The sequence below is a fragment of the Rhinatrema bivittatum genome, chromosome 6 (genome assembly GCF_901001135.1).
Source record: "Rhinatrema bivittatum chromosome 6, aRhiBiv1.1, whole genome shotgun sequence".
Lineage (NCBI taxonomy): Eukaryota > Metazoa > Chordata > Amphibia > Gymnophiona > Rhinatrematidae > Rhinatrema > Rhinatrema bivittatum.
Genome location: NC_042620.1, coordinates 19,147,767 through 19,171,089, shown reverse-complemented (window position 1 = coordinate 19,171,089; position 23,323 = coordinate 19,147,767). Strand labels below are relative to the sequence as shown.

Genomic DNA, 23,323 nt, shown 5'->3' with positions numbered 1-23,323 from the left:
TGCCATCGGTATAAGACCTTAGAACTATTTTCTTTAAGGGCCACTGAGATAAGCCCCCCCCCCCCAACCCATGTAGCTATAAATCTCTTCCCATTCCTTCTGGGGAAAAACCTTATGCAAGTCCTCTTCCCAGGCCTTTTTGTGAGGGCGCCTCATTCAGGATAGTATGTATTTTAGATTACAATCTGGTCACTCTCCTACAGATTGATTCAAAGTGAGAGGCACCTTGCTGTAAGTGGGTCCCTATTAAAGAGTTCAGGACAAAATGGCGTAGTTGGAGGTAAGCAGATAGAGCGTTGTCTGGCAAATTAAATCGTAGTTGTATGTCCTGGAAAGGGCGATGTCCTGTCAGGTCCCAAACATGCTCCCAGCACGTAATCCCATGCAACCGCCACATCTGAAATGTCTGATTCATAAATCCCGCTTCAAAGAGGCGATTATGGTACAGTGAAGTACTATAGTGGTATTCCCACCAGGAGGTTCTCTTGTTTCAGCCATAAGTCTAGCGGAATAAGCATGGGAAACAACTCCTAAAAGAAGGTATCTCCTCCTCCAGTCACTTTTTACTCTGTACCCCTCCGGGTGCTACTTCAGCTTAAAAGAAAACCAGATGCAGCTTTTTAGTTCTTTCTATGGTCCATTCTGCACTTTCACTGAGACGAGAGAGGGTTGTGGTCGTTCCTGCACACGAAATGGTTTCCTGTTGGTTTGTTCCCGTGTTCGGTTTATCTCAGCCTTTTCAATAAAGGGGAAGGGTCTCGCCTAACTTGCAAGTCTGAGAGAAACCCCCCGCCACCCCCATCTCAGATCATCTTGGATTTGCTTTACAAAGCTTTGGCAGACACACAACGCTCTTTGACCACTGCCCCTCGTATCTAAAGGACAGCAGTATCTGTGGGGGCCTCCTCTGTATCCCTGGGACCTGGCCCATTCTTACTAGGAATAAAACACAGGGCATATCTGCAGTTGTTTGTCTTTCGGCTTTGCTGCCGAGAAACACATTAGCTGAAAGAAACGGGCCAACTACACTTTCCACCATGTCTCATCTGTGATCACAGCCAGAAGGGCCTTCACCTTGCACGACCTCGCACACAGACATTGATTTGGCGATTGGTTCTTTAGTCCGATGAATCCTCTGCTGCTGCAGTTGACGACGGCTTTATTTCTTCAGTGTGGAGCCCCGCGGACTTTTACGTCAAAGTCCTTGTGGGAGCCGTGAGTAATTTCTTCAAATCTCTAAAACTGTTTACCTGAAAAATGAAAGCCTTAAATAACTGGAAAATGGAAAACGCTGGCATCCCAGCGTTGTTTGGCACCACTAGGGGGAGGCTAAGGATTTAGGTTCTGGGAATTGCTTCGAGGTTTAACAACATTTTCACAGAACACTTGTAAACATGTTAGTACCCACGTGCTGCAGTTACTGTTCCAACAAGATGCAATTTTGTCTTTCATAGCTTATAGGCTGGGAGCCAAGGAATTAGTTTCATAAACAGATATGATAGCGCATAAGAGCTGTGTTGGAAGAACAAGACCTCAAGCTGCAGGAAAGGGGATTATTTTGTTACATCAATAGAATCTTCTTCCTGAAACACAAGGGAGGAAGTAATTGGATGTTTTTTCCAACCGCCCCCTCCCCCCCCCCCTTTTCATAGTGCTTGTAAGAGAAAAGGAGATGGGGAAGGAGATAGGCATGGAAAGTCAGAAATGAAATCTCTGAGCCTGTGCTTTGTACCTGCCCGCATTCCATGCACTGTGCCAGCCCCAGTTCAAGTACCGAAAGCTCCAGTTTAGAAACCCCCCCCCAGGAAAGAAGGAAAGATGGTTCTCAGGTCAGGAGCAACCAAACAAGGGAAGGTCGAGGGAAGCCCTGGACCGGATGGGGCAGAGGGAATGTATCCCATGAGGGTAGTTCCAGATGGTTCTGGTGGCACCCAGGCGGTCCCAGTTCCATGGACAAAAAAGGAATTAGTAACTGTTGTAAAAGAATTCCCCGATCCTCGCCTTTACCCAAAGAAATGGGACACTGAAATGGCGCTTATCCTGGAAGTCTGTCTTTCCTGGTGCCCTGTGATAAACCTTTTTACCGCAACTGTCAAAGGTTTCCCTTGCAAAGGGAGCTGCAAGCTCCTCAGGGAGGCTCAGGATTGCCCTCAACATGGGCATAGCATCCATAGTGTACAGTGGTGCACGGCACCAACTTTAAAACGGGGTGTGCCTTGTACCACCAACTGCCTGATGACCCAAGAAGAGAGGCCCTGTTGCAGGGCTGCAGTGTGCACATCCCAGGGGAGTGGCGACAGAGACGAGGAAGAGGTCCAAAAGGCTGCCAGTACACCCCATCTCTCCGGTGGCCGAGAAGCGGAGCAGGGCCAGGAGGTCGCTAGTAGACCTGATCCTGCCAGCATCCGAGAAGAGCAGACCCTGGAGGCCATCGGCAGACCCAATCCCGCTGACAGCTGAGAAGAGAAGCGCAGGCCTGGGAAGGCAGTCAGTGGACTCTTATCTCGCTAGTAGCTGAGAAGAGGAGCAGGCCAGGCAAGCTGTCAGCGGACCCATTCTCGCTGGTGGCCAAGTAGAGGAGCAGGCCAGGCAGGCCGTCAGTGGGACCCGATCCCGCCACTGGCAGAGAAGAGGAAGGAACCCGTTCTCCCACTCCTCTTAGTGTGCTGTCCTTCTGGCATTCAAACCATGTGCAGCCAGTAGATGCTGTATGCTGATCTTGTGCATTACACGATCAGCATACAGCAAGTGCTAACCTCGCAAGTTTTGAATGCGGCAAGCCAGGCACACGAGGAACAGCAGTAGCAGAATGGGCTTTCCCTTCTGCTCCCGATGAGGAGCCTGCCTGTATTTTGTCTTTGTGTGTGTGAATGGTATCCTGCCTGTCTGTGTGAATGGAATCTGTCTGGGGGTGTGTGTGTGTGTGAGTGAATAGTAACCTACCTGCGAGTGTGTGTGTGTGTGTGTGTGTGTGTGTGTGAAGGTTAATCTGCCTGTGTGTGTGTGAAGGTTAATCTGCTTGTGTGTGTGTGATAGTGGCAACCTGCATGTGAGAATGAGAGTGTGTGTGTGTGTGTATGAGAGTGGGAGTCTGAACTGTATGTTTGTATGGATATATGAAGCTGTGTGAGAGAGCAGGTAAAAGTAAGAGCCTGTGTGGTTTGTGGGGGGAATGGGAGCCTGCAAGTGAGATAGCATATGAGAGTGAGAGCCTGTGTGTGTGTGTGAGAGTAACTGGCAGCCTGCATGTGAGAGCATGTGATAGTGAGAGCCTGTATATGTGTGTGTGCATATATGGGAATGGGAGCCTGCATGTTTGTGTGTGAAAGATCATGTAAGAGTGAGAGCGTGTGTGCGTATGTGGGAGGGAATGGGAGGCTGCATGTGAGGGATAGCATGTGAGAGTGAGAGCCTGTGTGAGAAAAAGTGGCAGCCTGCATGTGAGAGCACGTGAGAACCTGTGTATGTATGAGTTTTATGTTTTGAAACAGTATTTTTATTTGCTGTTCTTTTATGCCTTTTAATGTAATTTTGTTTTCTTTTTATTGTCAATTATTTTATGCGTGTTTCATTGTTAACCACCTAGATCATTCTGTATTAGATGGTTTATAAACCTAATAAATGTATGTATAGAAGTAGGAGCCTGCGAGAGCCTGTGTGTTTGCGCGTGAGCGCCCCTGTATGTGCCGGGGGGGGGGGGGCGTAATGGGAACCTGTGTGTAACAGCATATGAGAGTGAGAGCCTTTGTGCCTGTTTGAGGGAATGGGACCATGCATGTAAAGGGATGTGAGAACAAGAGCCTGTGTGAGTCTATGGGAGGAAATGGAAGCCTATGTGTAAAAGCATGAGAGAATGGGAGCTTGTGTGTATGTGAGAGAGAGAGAGCATGCAAGAGTGGGATCCTGTGTGAGAGAGAGCCTGTGCGTGTGTATGGGAGGAAATGGAAGCCTACGTGTAAAAACATGTGAGAGTGGGAGCTTGTGTGTATGTGAGAGAGAGCATGCAAGAGTGGGATTCTGCGTGAGAGAAAGTTTGTGTGAGAGAGCGTGTGTGTGTGTGTGTGTGTATATGAAGGAGGAAAGAAAGAAGACGTCAGGAGAGAGAAGAAACAGAATAAAAGAGACCCTGAAAAAGGAATAAGGAAAAGACAGCTAAGGGCAAAAAAGAAACTGGGACTAACAGATTAGAAAAATAAGATCAGACATCAAAGGTGAAAAAAAAATAAAAAAAATTTCCTTTCAGCGATTGGAATCACCATCTTTGGGAATGTGCATTTATTACATATTTGTATTTTGCTTTTTCTTCATATTCCAGAGTTCACAGAGTTTGGTTTCTCTGGCTTTCCAGTTTGTTTTGCCTGCTTGTTTCTCTTTCTAATTTTTAATCCCTTATTCTATATTAGGTAAGGGTCTGTCCGTGCTCTGCATGTTTGACAGAGGTGCAGTATTTCTGTTAGCTTGTACTTTCTCTGTATGGATTTGTAGTAGTCCGGCTTGTTCTGTTTGCCCAGTAAGTGGTTCTAGGACCAGTGTCGGAAACCCTATGTCATCAGGCGGTGGACCGAGTACTTTCTCTTCTCTCGTCCCTGGGATGGATTGTCAATTTTTCCAAGAGCAATCTCCATCCGACCCAGGTCTTGGAGTTTCTGGGGGCTCGCTTCGATACCCACGTCGGCAAGGTTTTTCTGCCGGACTTGAGAGCATTCAAGTTGATGGATTAGGTTCAGAGCTTCATCTCCATGCCTCTTCCCACGGCGTGGGATTATCTGCAGGTCCTGGGGACCATGGCTTCCACGATCGACCTGGTTTCCTGGGCGTTTGCACATATGCATCCGTTACAGAGGGCTTTGCTGACCCATTGGCAGCTGGTATCGGAACAGTTTCAGATGCAGCTCCCGCTTTCCGTCTCAACCATCAGCGACTTCGTGGAATGTCCCTTCGGACTCCGCAGTGGATGATAGTCACGACGGATGCCGGCCTTTCTGGTTGGGGTGCAGTTTGCTAGTCCCAGACAACGCAGGGGCGCTGGTCCCCAACTCACTCGCTGGCACATCAACTGCCTGGAGACTCTTGCGGTTTGCCTGGCGCTCAAGGCGTTCCTTCCACTACTTCGGCGACGAGCAGTCCGGGTGCTCTCGGACAACTCTACCAACGTGGCATACATCAATCGCCAGGGGGGCACCAGGAGTTGGCTGGTGGCCCTTGAAGCAAGTCGACTTCTCGCGTGGGCGGAGCGACACCTGTACTGCCTCGCATTATCTGACAGTGTGGGCAACGAGAATGTTCAAGCCGACTTCTTGAGTCAAGGTCTGAAACCAGGCGAGTGGGAGTTGTCAGACGACGCCATGGCCCTAATTGTCAGCAGGTGGGGTCCCCTGCACCTAGACTTGATGGCAACCCTGACCAACGCCAAGGCTACCCGGTTCTTCAGCCGCCGGAGGGAACACTGCTCGGAAGGGGTGGATGCTCTGGCCTTTCCGTGGCCGCGTGGTGTCCTTCTGTACGTATTCCTTCCCTGGCCCCTCATGGGGAGAGTGCTCAGCGGTCCGGTCATTCTCGTAACTCCCAAGTGGCCTTGCAGGCCGTGGTTCACGGACCTAGTCAATCTTGCGTCAGACAGTCCCCTCCGCCTCTGACATCTTCAATACCTTCTCCGCCAAGGTCCCATATGTTTCGACCAGGCGGATCGCTTTTGTCTTGCGGCTTGGCTTTTGAACAGCGAAGGTTGAGACAGAGGGGATATGCCGCGGACATTATCCCCACTATTTTGGCGGCTCGCAAAACTTCTACATCCCTCGCCTATGTCCGGGTCTGGAAGGTCTTTGAGATGGTTTGCGAGGAAGCGGGCTTTACGGCACATTCGGCTTCAGTCTCACTTGTCCTTTCTTTTCTCCAGCGTGGCCTCTCCAAGGGTCTCTCCTTTGGTTCGCTCAGTGTACAGGTATCTGCCCTAGGTTCTCTTTTGGGAAGCCACGAAGGCCATGCGGTTGCGTCTCATCCGGATGTTGTCCGTTTTCTCAAAGGGGTCAAGCATCTGAAGCCGCCGTTGCGTCCCACTTGTCCCTCGTGGAGTTTGAATCTGGTCCTCTGGTCTCCTTTGAGCCCCTTCGCCATTCTACCCTTAAGGATTTGACGCTGAAGGCGGTGTTTTTGGTCTCTATTTGCTCCGCTAGACGGATGTCTGAGATCCAAGAATTTTCTTGCCGTGAGCCCTTCCTCAGTTTCTTGGACTCTGGGGTCTCTCTTAAGACTGTCCCGTCATTCCTCCTGAAGGTTGTGTCTTCCTTTCATGTCAACCAGTCTGTGGAGCTCCCCGTGTTTTCTCCTACGGACATTGCGAGTCCAGGCGGGGAGGATCTCCGCTGTCTAGATGTAAAATGCATTCTCATGGGTTACCTGGAGGTGACTAATGACTTTCCAGTTTCGGATCATCTCTTCGTCTTATGGAGAGGCCCCAACCGGGGCAAACAGGCCCCTAAGACTACGAAATCTCGTTGGTTGAATGAAGCGATCTCATCGGCCTACATCTGTCAGGGACGTCCAGTCCCGGAGGGTCTTAAGGCCCATTCCTTGCGTTCTCAGGCGGCTTCCTTGGCGGAAAGCCAGTCGGTCTCCCCGCAGGAGATATGCAGGGCTGCTACTTGGAAGTCTCTGCATACTTTTGCTAGACATTACCGCCTGGATGTTCAGGCTCCTGTTTTTGGTTCTTTTGGGCAGCAGGTACTTCGAGCAGGACTGTCAAGGTCCCACCCTGTCTAGGAAAGCTTTGGTACATCCCATGATCTGGACTGATCTGGGTACGTATAGGGAAAGGAACATTTGTCCTTACCTGTTAATTTTCGTTCCTGTAGTACCACGGATCAGTCCAGACGCCCTTCCCTTTCTTGTCTTCCTGTCCGCTTGAAGATCCTTATTCTATCTCTCCAATACTGTGTCCTATGTTCTATGTGTTCCTTAATAGGAGGCACCGGAAGCATCTATGTGATGATTGTGGACGTTTAAGCAAGAGTCCCCATGCACAGAGTTCATTCGCTGTTTCTCTTGTTTCCAATTTTCAGAGTTCTTGTTGTTTGCTTGAGTTCTTCTGTTACTTGCTTGTTCCATGATGTTTATTTCTCTGCTTTGACAATAGTTATACTGAAGGGCTACAGGGTAGGCTCTGTCCTCATATAGGATACCCTTTCAGTTTTAGTCTGTCTCCACCTGCTGGACAGGAGGCTCAACCCATGGTCTGGACTGATCCGTGGTACTACAGGAGCGAAAATTAACAGGTAAGGACTAATTTTCCTTTCTCAGTCCCCTCCACCATCCCTTGGAACAGCAGTTTCTGTGCCTATGCACTTATTCCTTACCTCTAGAGGTGAGTTATTCTATAAGCCATCTGGCTCTTTGTCCTTTGTGTGTCTGGGCTTCTTGTCCTGTTGATGTAATTCCGATCTCTGCCATCCTGTCTTCTGCTTGCTTTTTCTACATTTATGCAGTTTTTTTAGTGACAATGCTCCCTGTTCCACGCGCAGGTCACCAGAGGCAGGCAGAGCTCCGGAGTCTCAATGCGTGGATGAGACGATGGTGCAAGGAAGAGGGATTCAGTTTTATTAGGAACTGGGGAACCTTTTGGGGAAGGGGGAGTCTCTTCCGAAGGGATGAGCTCCACCTTAACCAGGGTGGAACCAGACTGCTGGCACTAACCTTTAAAAAGGAGATAGAGCAGCTTTTAAACTAGAACAAAGAGGAAAGCCGACAGTCGCTCAGCAGTGCATGGTTCGGAGAGAGGTATCTTTAAAGGATACTAATGATGCATTAGAATTAGGGCATCCCGACAGTGAGGTTCCAATAATTAGAATAGTCGAAGTGCCTGTAACTAAAAACTCACCTGAGCTAAAAAATTCTAACTTATCCCTATCAATTAAAAAGCAGAATAAAAATACAAACAAAAAACAAACTTTGAAATGTTTATATGCTAATGCCAGAAGTCTAAGAAGTAAGATGGGAGAATTAGAATGTATAGCAGTAAATGATGACATAGACTTAATTGGCATCTCAGAGACATGGTGGAAAGAGGATAACCAATGGGACAGTGCTATACCGGGGTACAAATTATATCGCAATGACAGAGAGGAGCAGTCGGGAGGAGGTGTGGCGCTTTATGTCCGGGATGGCATAGAGTCCAACAGGATAAACATCCTGCATGAGACTAAATACAAAATTGAATCTTTATGGGTAGAAATCCCTTGTGTATCAAGGAAGACTACAGTGATAGGGGTATACTACCGTCCACCTGGTCAAGATGGTGAGATGGACAGTGAAATGCTAAGAGAAATTAGGGAAGCTAACCAAATTGGTAGTGCAGTAATAATGGGAGATTTCAATTACCCCAATATAGACTGGGTAAATGTATCATCGGGTCACGCTAGAGAGATAACGTTCCTGGATGGAATAAATGATAGCTTTATGGAGCAATTGGTTCAGGAACCGACGAGAGAGGGAGCGATTTTAGATCTAATTCTCAGTGGAGCACAGGACTTGGTGAGAGAGGTAACGGTGGTGGGGCCGCTTGGCAATAGTGATCATAATATGATCAAATTTGATTTAATGACTGGAAAAGGAACAGTGTGCAAATCCAAGGCTCTTGTGCTAAACTTTCAAAAGGGAAACTTTGATAAAATGAGAAAAATTGTTAGAAAAAAACTGAAAGGAGCAACTACAAAAGTAAAAAATGTCCAAGAGGCGTGGTCATTGTTAAAAAATACCATTCTAGAAGCACAGTCCAGATGTATTCCACACATTAAGAAAGGTGGAAAGAAGGCAAAACGATTACCGGCATGGTTAAAAGGGGAGGTGAAAGAAGCTATTTTAGCCAAAAGATCTTCATTCAAAAATTGGAAGAAGGATCCAACAGAAGAAAATAGGACAAAGCATAAACATTGGCAAGTTAAATGTAAGACATTGATAAGACAGGCTAAGAGAGAATTTGAAAAGAAGTTGGCTGTAGAGGCAAAAACTCACAGTGAAAACTTTTTTAAATATATCCGAAGCAGAAAGCCTGTGAGGGAGTCAGTTGGACCGTTAGATGATCGAGGGGTTAAAGGGGCACTTAGAGAAGATAAGGCCATCGCGGAAAGATTAAATGATTTCTTTGCTTCGGTGTTTACTGAAGAGGATGTTGGGGAGGTACCCGTAATGGAGAAGGTTTTCATGGGTAATGATTCAGATGGACTGAATCAAATCACGGTGAACTTAGAAGATGTGGTAGGCCTGATTGACAAACTGAAGAGTAGTAAATCACCTGGACCGGATGGTATACACCCCAGAGTTCTGAAGGAACTAAAAAATGAAATTTCAGACCTATTAGTAAAAATTTGTAACTTATCATTAAAATCATCCATTGTACCTGAAGACTGGAGGATAGCAAATGTAACCCCAATATTTAAAAAGGGCTCCAGGGGCGATCCGGGAAACTACAGACCGGTTAGCCTGACTTCAGTGCCAGGAAAAATAGTGGAAAGTGTTCTAAACATCAAAATCACAGAACATATAGAAAGACATGGTTTAATGGAACAAAGTCAGCATGGCTTTACCCAGGGCAAGTCTTGCCTCACAAATCTGCTTCACTTTTTTGAAGGAGTTAATAAACATGTGGATAAAGGTGAACCGGTAGATGTAGTATACTTGGATTTTCAGAAGGCGTTTGACAAAGTTCCTCATGAGAGGCTTCTAGGAAAAGTAAAAAGTCATGGGATAGGTGGCGATGTCCTTTCGTGGATTGCAAACTGGCTAAAAGACAGGAAACAGAGAGTAGGATTAAATGGACAATTTTCTCAGTGGAAGGGAGTGGACAGTGAAGTACCTCAGGGATCTGTATTGGGACCCTTACTGTTCAATATATTTATAAATGATCTGGAAAGAAATACGACGAGTGAGAGAATCAAATTTGCAGATGACACAAAATTGTTCAGAGTAGTTAAATCACAAGCAGATTGTGATAAATTGCAGGAAGACCTTGTGAGACTGGAAAATTGGGCATCCAAATGGCAGATGAAATTTAATGTGGATAAGTGCAAGGTGATGCATATAGGGAAAAATAACCCATGCTATAGTTACACGATGTTGGGTTCCATATTAGGTGCTACAACCCAAGAAAGAGATCTAGGTGTCATAGTGGATAACACATTGAAATCGTCGGTTCAGTGTGCTGCAGCAGTCAAAAAAGCAAACAGAATGTTGGGAATTTATTAGAAAAGGAATGATGAATAAAACGGAAAATGTCATAATGCCTCTGTATCGCTCCATGGTGAGACCGCACCTTGAATACTGTGTACAATTCTGGTCGCCGCATCTCAAAAAAGATATAATTGCGATGGAGAAGGTACAGAGAAGGGCTACCAAAATAAGGGGAATGGAACAACTCCCCTATGAGGAAAGACTAAAGAGGTTAGGACTTTTCAGCTTGGAGAAGAGACGACTGAGGGGGGATATGATAGAGGTGTTAAAATCATGAGAGGTCTAGAACGGGTAGATGTGAATCGGTTATGTGCTCCATGCTAACTTCATGGAGTGTCCCCTAGTCTTTCTACTATCCGAAAGAGTAAATAACCGATTCACATAAGAAAATTATTATTTACCTGCTAATTTTCGTTCCTGTACGTACCTGGATCAGTCCAGACAGTGGGTTATGTCCCCAATCCAGCAGATGGAGTCAGCACAAGCTTTGAGGGGGCGTATCCATATATACTACTACCCCCTCTGCAGGAGTTCAGTATCTTCTGACTCCAGCAGATGCGAGTAGGGGAATCAGGCTTCCCCTCCTTTTCCTTCACTTTCTTGCTTGATTATGGCTTGTTGTTGTCTTTTTTTTCTGTGGATCAAGTTTGTATCAAGTTTGTATTAAGTTTAAAAAAAAAAAAAAAAGGCAGAGTTCTTTCAACTTCTGGGGAGTGGCTTATCTTCCTTGTCTCTTCTCTGCGGCCTTGCTGTTTATTTCTCGTTGCAGCCAGGGGTAAGTTTGTTTTTCCTTTATAGTTTTTTCCTTTACAGCTCAGCCCCCGGTGCCCGCGAAAGCCGGTGGAGCCGGCCTCTTCGCTCTTTACTCCCTCACCCGCGGCCATTTTACAGCTCCTCATGGGCTGCTGAGCCATTTAGGGAAAGATGTCTGGGGCGGGTCGTGTGGCCAGGAAGGCCCCCCCGCGGCACCCTCCTCTATTTTCAGACAGCGGGCAGTGCGGGCCGACCGGGCCCCCCCGCAGCGGCGCCTTTGTGCGCGTGGCCCCCCCCGTGGCTTTTTCTTTTCTCCTGCAGCGATCCCGATGCCGCGGCCGTCCCGCTGTGCGGCCTGCGGAGACCCGGGGTCCCGGATTTCCCGGGAGGGCATCTGTGCACGATGCCTTCCCAGGGGGGAAGGTACCTCACAGTCCCTGACTGATTTCTCTTTTTTGCCCGGGCGGTGCGGGCCGGCCACTCCGCCATTTTTGGCGGGAACGGCGGCCATTTTACATTCTGAGCGCCCTGAGGCGCAGGCCACGAGGGGGAACGGATCCCTGGAGGCCACGAGGGAACCGCTTATCTGCAGGGGCTGGAAGCACCTGTGGGACCCCCCCCCTTATAAGATCCCTCGGATGTCGCCCTCGACGCCGGCCCCCCCCCCGACCCTCCGGGAGTGGGGGCCTCCCGCCTTCCTACCCGGGTCCGATCCACGCCCGCGGCAGTGGGGGCGGTGCCAGACCCAGCGGGACATGGACTTGACCTCCCGGACGGGGGACAAGGGGACGGCACACAGGAGGGGGATGATCCGCGTACCCTACACCTCTTCCAGAGGGAAGAGCTGGACGACCTCATCCCGCAGATCATCCAAGAATTAGATTTGGATCCGCCACCAGACCCGCCTGCCCCAGTAGCTCCCGCTGTCATCACTTCTTCAAGGAAGGGAGATCCTGTCCTGGCGGCACTCCGGCCGAGGGCTCGGGCTTTTCCCATTCATGACTCGTTTTTACAACTTCTCACCAGGGAATGGGACACCCCGGAGGCCTCCCTGAAGAGCAGCCGGGCTATGGAAAAGCTGTACCCGCTCCCCGAAGATTTTCTGGACCTCATCAAGGTCCCAAAGGTGGACTCCGCAGTGTCGGCGGTCACGAAGAGGACGACTATCCCAGTGACGGGAGGTGCGGCGTTGCGGGACACACAGGATCGTAAGTTGGAAGTTTTCCTTAAGCGGGTTTTCGAGGTCTCCGCTCTGGGTATGCGGGCGGTGATGTGCAGTTTGCTTGCCCAGCGGGCTAGTCTCCTTTGGGTGCAACAACTCCTCACGTCTCAGAACCTGCCGTCCGATGAGGCTGCCCAGGCAGATCGGCTAGAAGCCGCAGTGGCGTATGGGGCGGACGCCTCGTACGACCTTTTTCGGGTCCTCACAAGATCCATGGTTTCGGTAGTGGCAGCACGACGACTACTGTGGCTACGCAATTGGGCGGCTGATACGTCCTCTAAGTCCAGTCTGGGCTCTCTTCCCTTCAGGGGCAAGTTCCTCTTCGGGGAGGATTTGGACCAGATCATCAAGTCCCTGGGGGAGAACGCTGTTCATCGGCTGCCGGAGGATAGGTTTCGACCATCCAGAGCGTTTTCTTCTTCTCGGACCAGAGCCAGAGCGCAACGGCGCTACAGGGGCTACAGACAGACGGGCTCCCGGCCATCCGCCCCCAGGTCTCAGCCCTGGTTGCGCGCCTTCCGCGGGCATTGGCCCGCACGCACTACTCCCGGAACCGGGAACCCCTATACCAAGTCTTCACAATGATGCCAGTCTCGCCCACTCCCCTGTCCCCAGGATTGGGGACCGACTAAAGTATTTCTAAGCGGAGTGGGCACGGATCACCTCGGACCAGCGGGTCCTGGATACCATAAAACACGGCTACGCATTGGAATTTGTCCGCCCCCCGCAGGGAAGGTTCATCTTTTCCCCCTGTGGCTCGGACCTCAAGAGAGGAGAGGTGCAGCTGACTCTGGACAGACTCCGGGAGATAGGCGCTACTGCGCCCGTGCCCTTCGGAGAGGTGGGCTCGGGCCACTATTCCATCTATTTCGTCGTACCAAAGAAGGACGGTTCCTTCCGGCCTATCCTAGTCCTCAAGCAAGTCAACAAATCCCTTCGAGTAGTTCGGTTCCGCATGGAAACGCTCCGGTCAGTGATTGCGGCGGTGCATCGGGGGGAGTTCCTCGCCTCCCTGGACTTAACGGAGGCCTACCTGCACATTCCCATCCGCCCGGACCACCACAGTTTCCTTCGTTTCAAAATTCTGGACCAGCATTTTCAGTTCACGGCTCTCGCGTTTGGATTGGCGCCGGCGCTGCACACCTTCACCAAGATCATGGTAGTTGTGGCGGCAGCTCTCCGGAAGGAGGGCATCCTGGTTCATCCTTATCTGGACGATTGGCTCCTCCGGGCGAAGTCATTCGATCATGGACGCTCAGCGGTGACTCAAGTAGTAAGGTTTCTACATTCCCTGGGATGGGTAGTGAACTTCTCCAAGAGCTCCCTCATGCCCTCGCAACGCTTGGGTTTTTTTTGGGGGCAACTTTCGACACCCTACTGGGCAAAGTTTTTCTGCGCCAGGACAAAGCTCAATCCTTGCGGGATCACACACGACGGTTCTCTGCGTTACCAGAGCCCACCTCCTGGGACTACCTGCAACTCCTGGGAGTGATGGGGTCCACCATCGACCTTGTACCTTGGGCTTTCGCGCACCTCAGGACCTTACAGTGGGCGCTCTTCTCCCGTTGGAAACCAGTATTGCAGGACTATCAGATGATTCTCCCGCTCCCACAGAATGCCAGGGACAGTCTGGGCTGGTGGTTGGATCCGTCGAACCTGGCCCGTGGCATGTCCCTCGATCTGCCAAATTGGGTGGTGGTGACCACCGATGCCAGTCTAGCAGGCTGGGGTGCAGTCTGCGATCGAAGCGCCACGCAGGGGACGTGGTCCACGGTGGAGGCGAAGTGGTCAATCAACCGTCTGGAAACCAGAGCGGTCCGGCTAGCTCTGCGACATTTCCTCCCGCTTCTTCGGAACCGAGAAGTCAGAATCCTATCGGACAACGCTACCACCGTGGTCTACATCAACCGACAAGGAGGCACGCGCAGCCCGCAGGTCGCGCTCGAGGCGGCGCTGCTGATGCAATGGGCGGAGCGTCATCTCGTCCGGCTAGCGGCCTCGCACGTCGCCGGTGTGGACAACGTCCAGGCGGACTTCCTCAGTCGTCAACTGCTGGACCCGGAGAGTGGTCTCTCTCCGACAAAGCAATGCAACTTCTCGTCCATCGGTGGGGGGCCCCCCACTTGGATCTGATGGCGTCCGCTCTCAACGCCAAGGCTCCACGCTTCTTCAGTCGCCGGAGAGAGCGCGGAGGGAGTGGATGCCCTGGTCCTCCCGTGGCCGCCATATCTTTCTTTTCCACCATGGCCCCTGGTGGGCAGGATGCTCCGCAGAATAGAAAGCCATCAGGGGACCGTGGTTTTCGTCACCCCAGAATGGCCCAGGCGACCCTGGTTTGAGGACCTGCTACAGCTGGTGATCGACAGGCCAATCAGGCTGGGGCACCTCCCCCAGCTCCTACATCAGGGCCCGGTATTTTTCGAGCAGGCAGAATTCTTCTGTCTTGCAGCCTGGCTTTTGAGAGGCGCCGCCTCCGGCGTCGGGGCTACCTGGAGGCGGTAGTATCCACGCTATTGCGGGCACGAAAGACATCGGCCTATGTTCGAGTCTGGAAGGTGTTCGAGCTGTGGTGTACCAGCCAGGCCACGAGACCCGCTAAGGCTTCTGTACCTCAGATCCTTCAGTTTCTACAGGCGGGGGTGGAAAAAGGGCTCACCTATAATTCACTACGGGTTCAGGTGGCCGCCCTTGGTTCGCTGTTGAGCGATGGGGGGCTCTCTTCTACAGCATCCTGACATTGTTCGTTTTCTCAAGGGTGTCAAGCATATGCGTCCTCCGTTACGGGACCCTTGTCCCTCCTGGAGTCTTAACCTTGTGCTTTGTTCCCTGTCGGGACCACCGTTCGAGCCGCTGCGCAGCGCAACGATAAAGGATCTCACTCTCAAGACTGTATTTCTTGTGACCATCTGTTCCGCTCGACGCATCTCGGAGATGCAGGCTCTGTTGTGTAGAGAGCCCTATCTCCGTTTCTCCGACTCTGGAGTTTCGCTTCGCACCGTTCCCTCCTTCCTTCCGAAGGTGGTTTCTGCATTCCATGTGAACCAGACGGTGGAGTTGCTGTCCTTCTCTTCCTCAGAGCCGAAGTCTCTCCGTCTCTTGAATGTCAAGCGCACTCTGCGCCTCTATCTGGAGGCTACAAATGAGTTCCGAACCTCTGACCATCTCTTTGTACTCTGGGCCGGTCCTAAGAAGGGGTCTCAGGCCTCGAAGACTACCATTGCCAGATGGCTGAAGGCCGGCATTGCTGCTTCTTACATTGGGGCGGGTCGGACTCCCCCACCCGGAATCGTAGCGCATTCTACACGTTCTCAGGCGGCTTCCTGGGCGGAGGTTCGCTCGGTATCCTCGCAGGAAATTTGTAGGGCAGCCACCTGGAAATCGTTACACACGTTCTCGAGGCTCTATCGTCTGCACCTCGCCTCTTCGGTCTCTGGACACTTTGGCGAGCAGGTTCTCCGAGCAGCCCTCGCAGGACCCCACCCGATTTAGGGAAGCTTGGGTACATCCCACTGTCTGGACTGATCCAGGTACGTACAGGGAAAAGAAAATTATTATTTACCTGCTAATTTTCGTTCCTGTAGTACCATGGATCAGTCCAGACGCCCACCACGTTTGGGTTCTTGATCCTGCTCAGCTCTGCGCTGCTTCTTGCTCGCAGTGTTCTGTGTCTTCACAGTCGTTTCTTTTCGCTGTTTTTCACAGCTCCCTACAAGTTGGTAGGATGTTTGCAGTTACTTGTTGCGGTTACAATTGTTTTCATTATCTGTTTTCACAAACTTGATCCTTCGGGGGTTTCTACTCGGGCTTTGATATACTCGATACTGAACTCCTGCAGAGGGGGTAGTAGTATATATGGATACGCCCCCTCAAAGCTTGTGCTGACTCCATCTGCTGGATTGGGGACATAACCCACTGTCTGGACTGATCCAGGTACGTACAGGAACGAAAATTAGCAGGTAAATAATAATTTTCTTATGTGAATCGGTTATTTACTCTTTCGGATAGTAGAAAGACTAGGGGACACTCCATGAAGTTAGCATGGATCACATTTAAAACTAATCGGAGAAAGTTCTTTTTTACTCAACGCACAATTAAACTCTGGAATTTGTTGCCAGAGGATGTGGTTAGTGCAGTTAGTATAGCTGTGTTTAAAAAAGGATTGGATAAGTTCTTGGAGGAGAAGTCCATTACCTGCTATTAAGTTCACTTAGCGAATAGCCACTGCCATTAGCAATGGTTACATGGAATAGACTTAGTTTTTGGGTACTTGCCAGGTTCTTATGGCCTGGATTGGCCACTGTTGGAAACAGGATGCTGGGCTTGATGGACCCTTGGTCTGACCCAGTATGGCATTTTCTAATGTACTTATGTTCTTATGACAAATATGGATTTATTCAGAGTGTTGTATATGCTAAAACTTCGCCTTTTTCTGTTCACTGACACGAGCTGCTTGGGTGATTTTTAAGATTTCATGATAAAATTGGTTCCATACACATTCTTTGTATGAAAAGATTAGGATCAGAAAGAATGCCCATGGGACCATACTTCTGAGGACTGAGTTTTTCACTGAGCTCCCTTCTCACATTGTAGGGGAAGGTGGTGTACGCTCCATCCAGAATATGGCCAGTTTTATAGCATTTAAATCATCCCTCAGGATTGCCTGTGATGTGAGACTCTTGCATGCGTAAAAGGGTCCTATATACAATATTACAACAGCATCTCATTAGCACATTTAATAGGATACACATTATGTTAGATTTCCCAAAAGCTTTAGAATTGGAGCTGATTAGAGGCAGGAAGTATGTACATTATTTCGGTAGAAGACAAGAAGGTAAGGAGAGTTGGGCAGAGAAGAGGGTTAGGAAGCTACAGGAAAGCAAAAGGAGAGAAAATATTCCAGTGATAAGATGCTGTGAAAATCATCCTTGCATGCTAACATAACATGGGCAGGGGATAGACTCCCCCGACTCCCCTTCTAACATCCCATTTCCACCCCCCCCCCCCCCCCCCTGCAAATAACCCACAAACGCTATTTATGGACAGATTTTGGTGGCAGCATAGAAAACGACAATGCACTTACATGAAACAGATTACATACAACAAAACTAGAATGACATATCGATGAACATCTTAGACTTCTCTCCCCTAGGTGACTCGCGCCCAAATTCATTAGTCAACAAGACGTTGACAGCCTAAAACCCGACCATCGAAGCCAAGGGGTTGTTGGCATGCCGAGATCCATACCGTAGAAGTCACTTGATCTCAGCTTAAGCGCTGCTTGTGTCCTGTCCCTTTCTTCTCCCCTGGCCCCATTGAAGTGCCGGGGTTCCAGACCGCTGACGAGTGGGCCACTGGCCCTGAGTTGTCATTGCCCCGTTGCCCTTGTACTAAGACCTGAGCAAATGGGAGGATGGACACCATGCCACTGTGCCCTGGTAACACTCCCTGTTTGCCAGGGGGGCCAATCCTCAAGCAGTCCCTACCCAACCACCCTACCTCCCCTCCGTCGACTGCTCAACCCCATCCCTCCCCATCTGCCTAATCCCTTCAGGCCCCTCCCACCCATGTTGTGTCTTGCTCCTTGATGCCGATGGCTCCGTCGCAGGGTCTTTGTAGTGGGATGAATATAGTTGTGCAGATTCTGGGAAGGATTTCAGAAAATGGCTTTTTTTTTTTTTTTGTAAGAACACAGTCTTCACTGGAAGTATTTCTCTTCTTACAGGGAGTGTAGCTATGGAAGAATCTTGTGGGGATTTCTCTTCTCCCATTCATAGAAAGTTCTGTACTGTCGTGCACACCGCAAAGCGAATCCCTAAAATCAACCTTGCAGCCTTCCTTTCCGGTGCGTATCTTTGTTAATCTGTTTAACTGATTTCCTTGTCTCTTTGGCGTAGAGGAGCAGCTGTCTGCGGTCGACTCTCTAATTGACTCCATGAGTTTGGTGGATGATGATGGGGAGACAATTGAAGATCTCTTTAAACCCAGCAAAATCCCCAATCCTCAGTTCCAGAGATTGTTCCAGGTGAGGCGTGGGAAGGTGCACAGCTTTTACCCACAGTCTTTTGTTTTGTTTTTTTTTAACCATATCCTTGCTTACTATTCTAAGAGCTAACCTTACGACAGTTAATAGCTTTACTGCCCCCAAGTTTCAGATTTGTGCTAACTCAACTGCCTTCCTGTGTGTTTTGTTTACACCAACGTTTTAACAATCCATCCCGTCTGTCCTGTTCTGTGCATAACCCAGGTGCCAGCCACAGTGTGTATTGAATCACAAGTCGTTTTCTCTTCCTCCTTGCACTGCTCCATCTTTGACAGAAAAACCTACAAGATTCTCACTTTTCCCTCCAGCCTTTCCCATGCCTGACCACAAAGTTGTGTAATAATCTAAATAGCCAACAGTGTTAGTGTGGCTGTTGCCAGGACGTCCGGCCTCAGAGATCCCCAGTGTAGCCTGCCATACGGGCCCAGCTGCTCGTCGAGTTTACCATCGCTACCTGATGGACAAACTCTGCCACATGGATGCCTGTGTTTACCGTTAAGACCTCTCAACATTTCCTGTTAACCGTTTTACCAGATATTCTGGCAGCCCCAAACTTCACTGTTGAATTGGGTGAATGTGGCACTATGAACATACAGGCATACACTGCTGGGTCGTGCTTTGTGCTCACTGAAGTTTTCAGCAACTGAAGATGTCTGTGCTTTTAACTGCCACTGAAAGATTCTCAGCTTGGGAAGGAATAAAACAGATAAATAACAGGAATTTGGTTTTATATAGATTGAGTGAACAACAGTAGTTTATTTAGGGATCTGAAGGCAGAGTTTGGAGTCGATATAGTGAGTTTGATGTGTTCATTTGTTATTAAAATAAGTCACAACAGTCATGTGGTAGCCCAGCACATCCACTTGCTGCTAATCCAAAGCCCACGGACTCCCAGTCCCCCCTTGTGAAGGAGTAGCTGCTGATCCCCACTGCCGCTGTTCCTCCCTCATCTCTTTTTGCCAGTACCAGTAAAATGTATACAGCCTTACAAGGTGCACATAAGAGAGAGTCCCTTCTCTGTATAATCCAGTCAAGTCAGACAAATATAAGAAATAAGTGTTTGGGGAGAACTGGGGAAGAGCGTAAAGCCTCAAAGGGAAGTCAACATGGTTTTTGCAAAGGGAAGTCTTGCCTTACCACTGTACTAGATTTGTTTTGAAGTTGTAAATAAACAAATGGATAAAGATGAGCCCGTTGATATAGTGTAATTAGATTTTCAGAAGGCATTTGCCAAAAGTCCCCCGTGAGAAACTGCTTAGGAAACTGGGAGATCATGGGATCGGAGGCAGCGTCCTATTGGGGATTGGTAACTGGATGAAAGACAGGAGACGAGGGTAGGATTAAATGGTCAGTTTTCCAAATGGAGGGAAGGTCATTAGTGGAGTGCCCTAGGGATCTGTACTGGCACCTGTGCTATTGAGCTTATTCATAACCGAGCTGGAGAAAGGAACAGAGTGAAGCGACCACATTTGCAGATCACAGAAAATTGTTTGAAATTGTTAAAACAGCAGTGGATTCTGAGAAACTGTAGAAGGACCTTGTGAGATAAGGAGATTGGGCATCTAAATGGCAGATGGAATTTAATATGGACAAGTGCAAAGCAATGCATATAGGGAAAAACAATCCCAATTATAGGTGCACGATGCTGGGCTCCGTGTTAGGAGTCAGCACCCAGGAAAAGGACCTTGAAATGTTAGGCTCAGTGTGTGGTGGCGGAGGTCAAAAAGGCAAACAGAACGTCAGGAATTATGTGGAAAGGAAGCGAGATCAAGCCTTTGTATAAATCCATGGTGTGACCACATCTTGAGTATTGTGTGCAGTTCCGATCTCAAAAAAGACGTAGCGGACATAAAAAAAAATAAAAAAAAAAGGTACAGAGAAGGATAACATGATAAAGGACATGAAAAGTTGTCTTATGGAGAAAGGCTAAACAGATTAGGGCTGCTCAGCTTGTAAAAGAGAAGCGGGGGATATGATTGAGATTTACAAAATCATGCATGGGGGTGGAATGAATAAATAGTGAATAATCATTTACCCTTTCAAATGACACTGGGACTACACTGTAAGAAACTAGCAGATTTAAAACAAATCGTAGGAAGTAACTAACATAACAAAGATGATTGGATAAGTTCCTGAAGGAAAAGTCCATAAACAGCCAGCGCTTATCCTATCCTTGGAAGTGAAATATAAGAAATAGATCAACCTCTGGAGACCTGAGGAGTACTTGTGACCCGGACTGGCCACTGTCAGAGACAGAGTGTTGGGCTTGATGGACCTTGATTTGACCCAGCATGGCGCTTCTTACGTTCTTAATAGATGCAGTTTTATTGAAGACAGGGACCAGTTTGTCTAATTGGGTACAGTTGTAAGAACTGAATCTTTTACCCATAAAACAGTCTACATCAGAGTGACAGGAAATGGGATGGGTGGGTAAGAGGCAGAATGGGACGGAATCCCCTCTGTGTAACCTTTAGTGCAAGACAAATTGCCAACAATCGAATAAGCGCACGAGGCTTTGCACTTTGAAACTTGTCCTTATGAATGGGAAATAATACCTACAGAATTGAAAATGTCGTTCGTGTGCGTGATTTCTTGCCCAGAAACACCGCCCCCAAATCGTATCTAAAAGTAGCAGGCGTCGTGGAATTCGGCCATGTTCAGGGAGGGCTAAGTTTCAGATGGTCGGTTTATGTACGTAAATTGCTATTTACCTGCGTTGAATGCCTTTGAGAATGGTCTTCTTTATGCTTGCGAATATAAGTATGGGCTTAAAAGGGTAAGATTGTCACTTTGCATCAACATAATGTGCTATAAAAAGAACGTGAGAGGTGTCGTGCTCAGACAGACCAAAGGTCCATCAAGCCCAGCAATCCTGTACCCGACAGCGGCCTCTTCCAGCAGATCCCAAAAAGAGGACATTCGGCTGCAGCCCACAGAAATGGATGCAGAACAAAACCAAAAACCCGATTTTGCTGAAGGCTTTCTCTCCTTTTGTCTGTGGGGTAATTTTGTAGCACCTCAGGCCCCTCCTGGTGTTAATTATGAGAACAATTTTCATCACCGTTTACCTGGGCAAGCTGGCGCTGGCTTGGGCTTCCATAGCATGCATGCGTTTAGCCGGATTGCAAGGAAGCGTTCCTAGGCGTGTGGTGAGGTCGGGAATTTTCCTAAGTGTGCACGCTGTTTTATTGCTACTCTCCTTCTTGCAAAAATAAATGAATACAACAAATAGGTACAGAGTACATGTGCGCTCTACTTTTACGCCTAGCTCATTTTTAGAGAACCTAGCTGTATGGTTTCTCTTTGAAATTATGTACGAAGTATCTGTGGACTTTGCAAGTACACCTTCTGCTCACAGTTAGTCACTGTGTGTGGGAAGCTCATGGAACTGCCTCAGGTTATCCTGTTTACTAAAAGGTTGAAGTACCTTGATGTTCAGAGGGGAGCCATTACAAATTGTTGTTCCTGTGCTGCACACCCTCTAAGTAGTGGCGATGATCTTACCAAGGATAACTGTGCTCTTTGCCTCCATCTGCTGATAGGGGGACCTAATCCACTTGACTGAGCTAGAGTAGCAGGATTTATGGAAAGAAAATTAAAATGTCTCCATCTGACTGATGCATTATGTCCCCACTGCACCATGCAAGGAAGATTGTGCTAGTCCTTAGATTCCTCCCGCATGGTAGACTGACTCAGGGTCAGTAAGGACCTCCCAGTCTTTGGGAGGAAAAATCCGGCCAAGGCCCAAATTACAAAGCAGTTTGTTCTCTTCTAGGTGACCCTTCCAGGGCATCTAATGTGATTGCCAGCAGAGTTACATAAAACAGGGGTTCTCCTAAGGATGGATAGCATTGTTTTGTGGCACCATATCTCTGCAGATAGCAGTTCAGCCTAACCCATTTTTTGAATCAGCTAGGCCGGAGTGCCACATTCACCCTTTTTTTTTTTGTGTTACAACACTAAGTAATCTCTTAATACTTTACCTGCATTCAGATTGGAGTTTGGTGGATTTCTTCTGGGAAAGAGTAGAAAAGTTTGTGTATCCTGAGCTGACCTCCGTAGCTGTGCGAGTCAGCCATGAAGTACTGCTAGAAAAAGCCGCCTTTGGGGAAAAAGTCAGGCCTACGGCATTCATTTGTCTGTAAAGGCTGAAATCATCCACCCCACAAAACATTTATAAAGATTCTTTGTTAAAGAATAGATCCTCATCTGTTTGTTACAGATGGTGGCATGTCAGTATGACAGCAAAAAAAAAAAAAGACCATAGATCTCTCAGCTTAAAAGGTGGCATAAACTTCTTAACTGGTACAAGTGAAAAAAATAAATGTACTTTAGTACTCCCTGGAGATGAGCATCGGTGGTGTCCCCACATAAGCTACAAGCTGCAATCAGATGCCATAGTCTGGGGGAGGGAGTTCCTGTCCATACCCCAGATCAGTCCAGTCAAGTGGGTTTTGCATCCCCACTAGCAGATGGAGTCAGAGAATAAAACATTTCAGCCACTGCTACATAACCGAGAGTGCCACTTGCAGTCCCTCAGTATTTCTCTGTCTTCAGCAGATGGTAGAGGTGCAAACCTGCAGTCTGTCAAAAAAAAAAAAAAAAAGGTAGATGTGTTCCCTGAGGTGTGTTAGGTTCCTTTGTGAGCCATCCCTCAGGTAGAGTCGGGTGAGCAGGGGGGTTGGTTATCCCTAGTCTGGCTTGGCCTGCAGCATCCGGAGGGGTTGAAAACCAGGGGTCCTGGTTCCCCCTTCCCCTCTGAGGTCTTCTCACGTGCACCCATCAGTCAGAGCAAGAAAGTATACATTTCTTTATGTGGGTGGTGCACTGGAGTGGTGAAGCACAGGGGTGAGAGGAAGCACCAGCGTCTCGGAAGCAGCACCGGGGGTCTGGGACAGTTTTGAGGGGGTGACTTGCACAGGCAGCAGGCTTTAATTTGGTCTCAGCAGGGGTCAGAAGCGATTGCGGCATTGGTGCTAAAGAGATGGCTTTGGTCTCTGAGCGCACGAAAGTCGGTCAGGCCTATGGCATGAGATGGGCGCATCTCAATAGGGCTACGTTGTGCTCGGACTGTGCCTCGGAGGGAA

The 23,323-nt window shown here is 48.7% G+C and overlaps 1 protein-coding gene across 1 annotated transcript in view; it reads left to right on the top strand.

Annotated features, from left to right (window-relative positions):
• XRCC5 (X-ray repair cross complementing 5) overlaps nt 1-23,323 on the top strand; it is a 203,631-nt gene that overhangs the window by 89,348 nt on the left and 90,960 nt on the right. Inside the window, exon 13 of the mRNA XM_029605119.1 lies at nt 18,091-18,218. Coding sequence (XP_029460979.1) covers nt 18,091-18,218 — 128 coding nt within the window. The remainder of the gene's footprint in view (nt 1-18,090; nt 18,219-23,323) is intronic.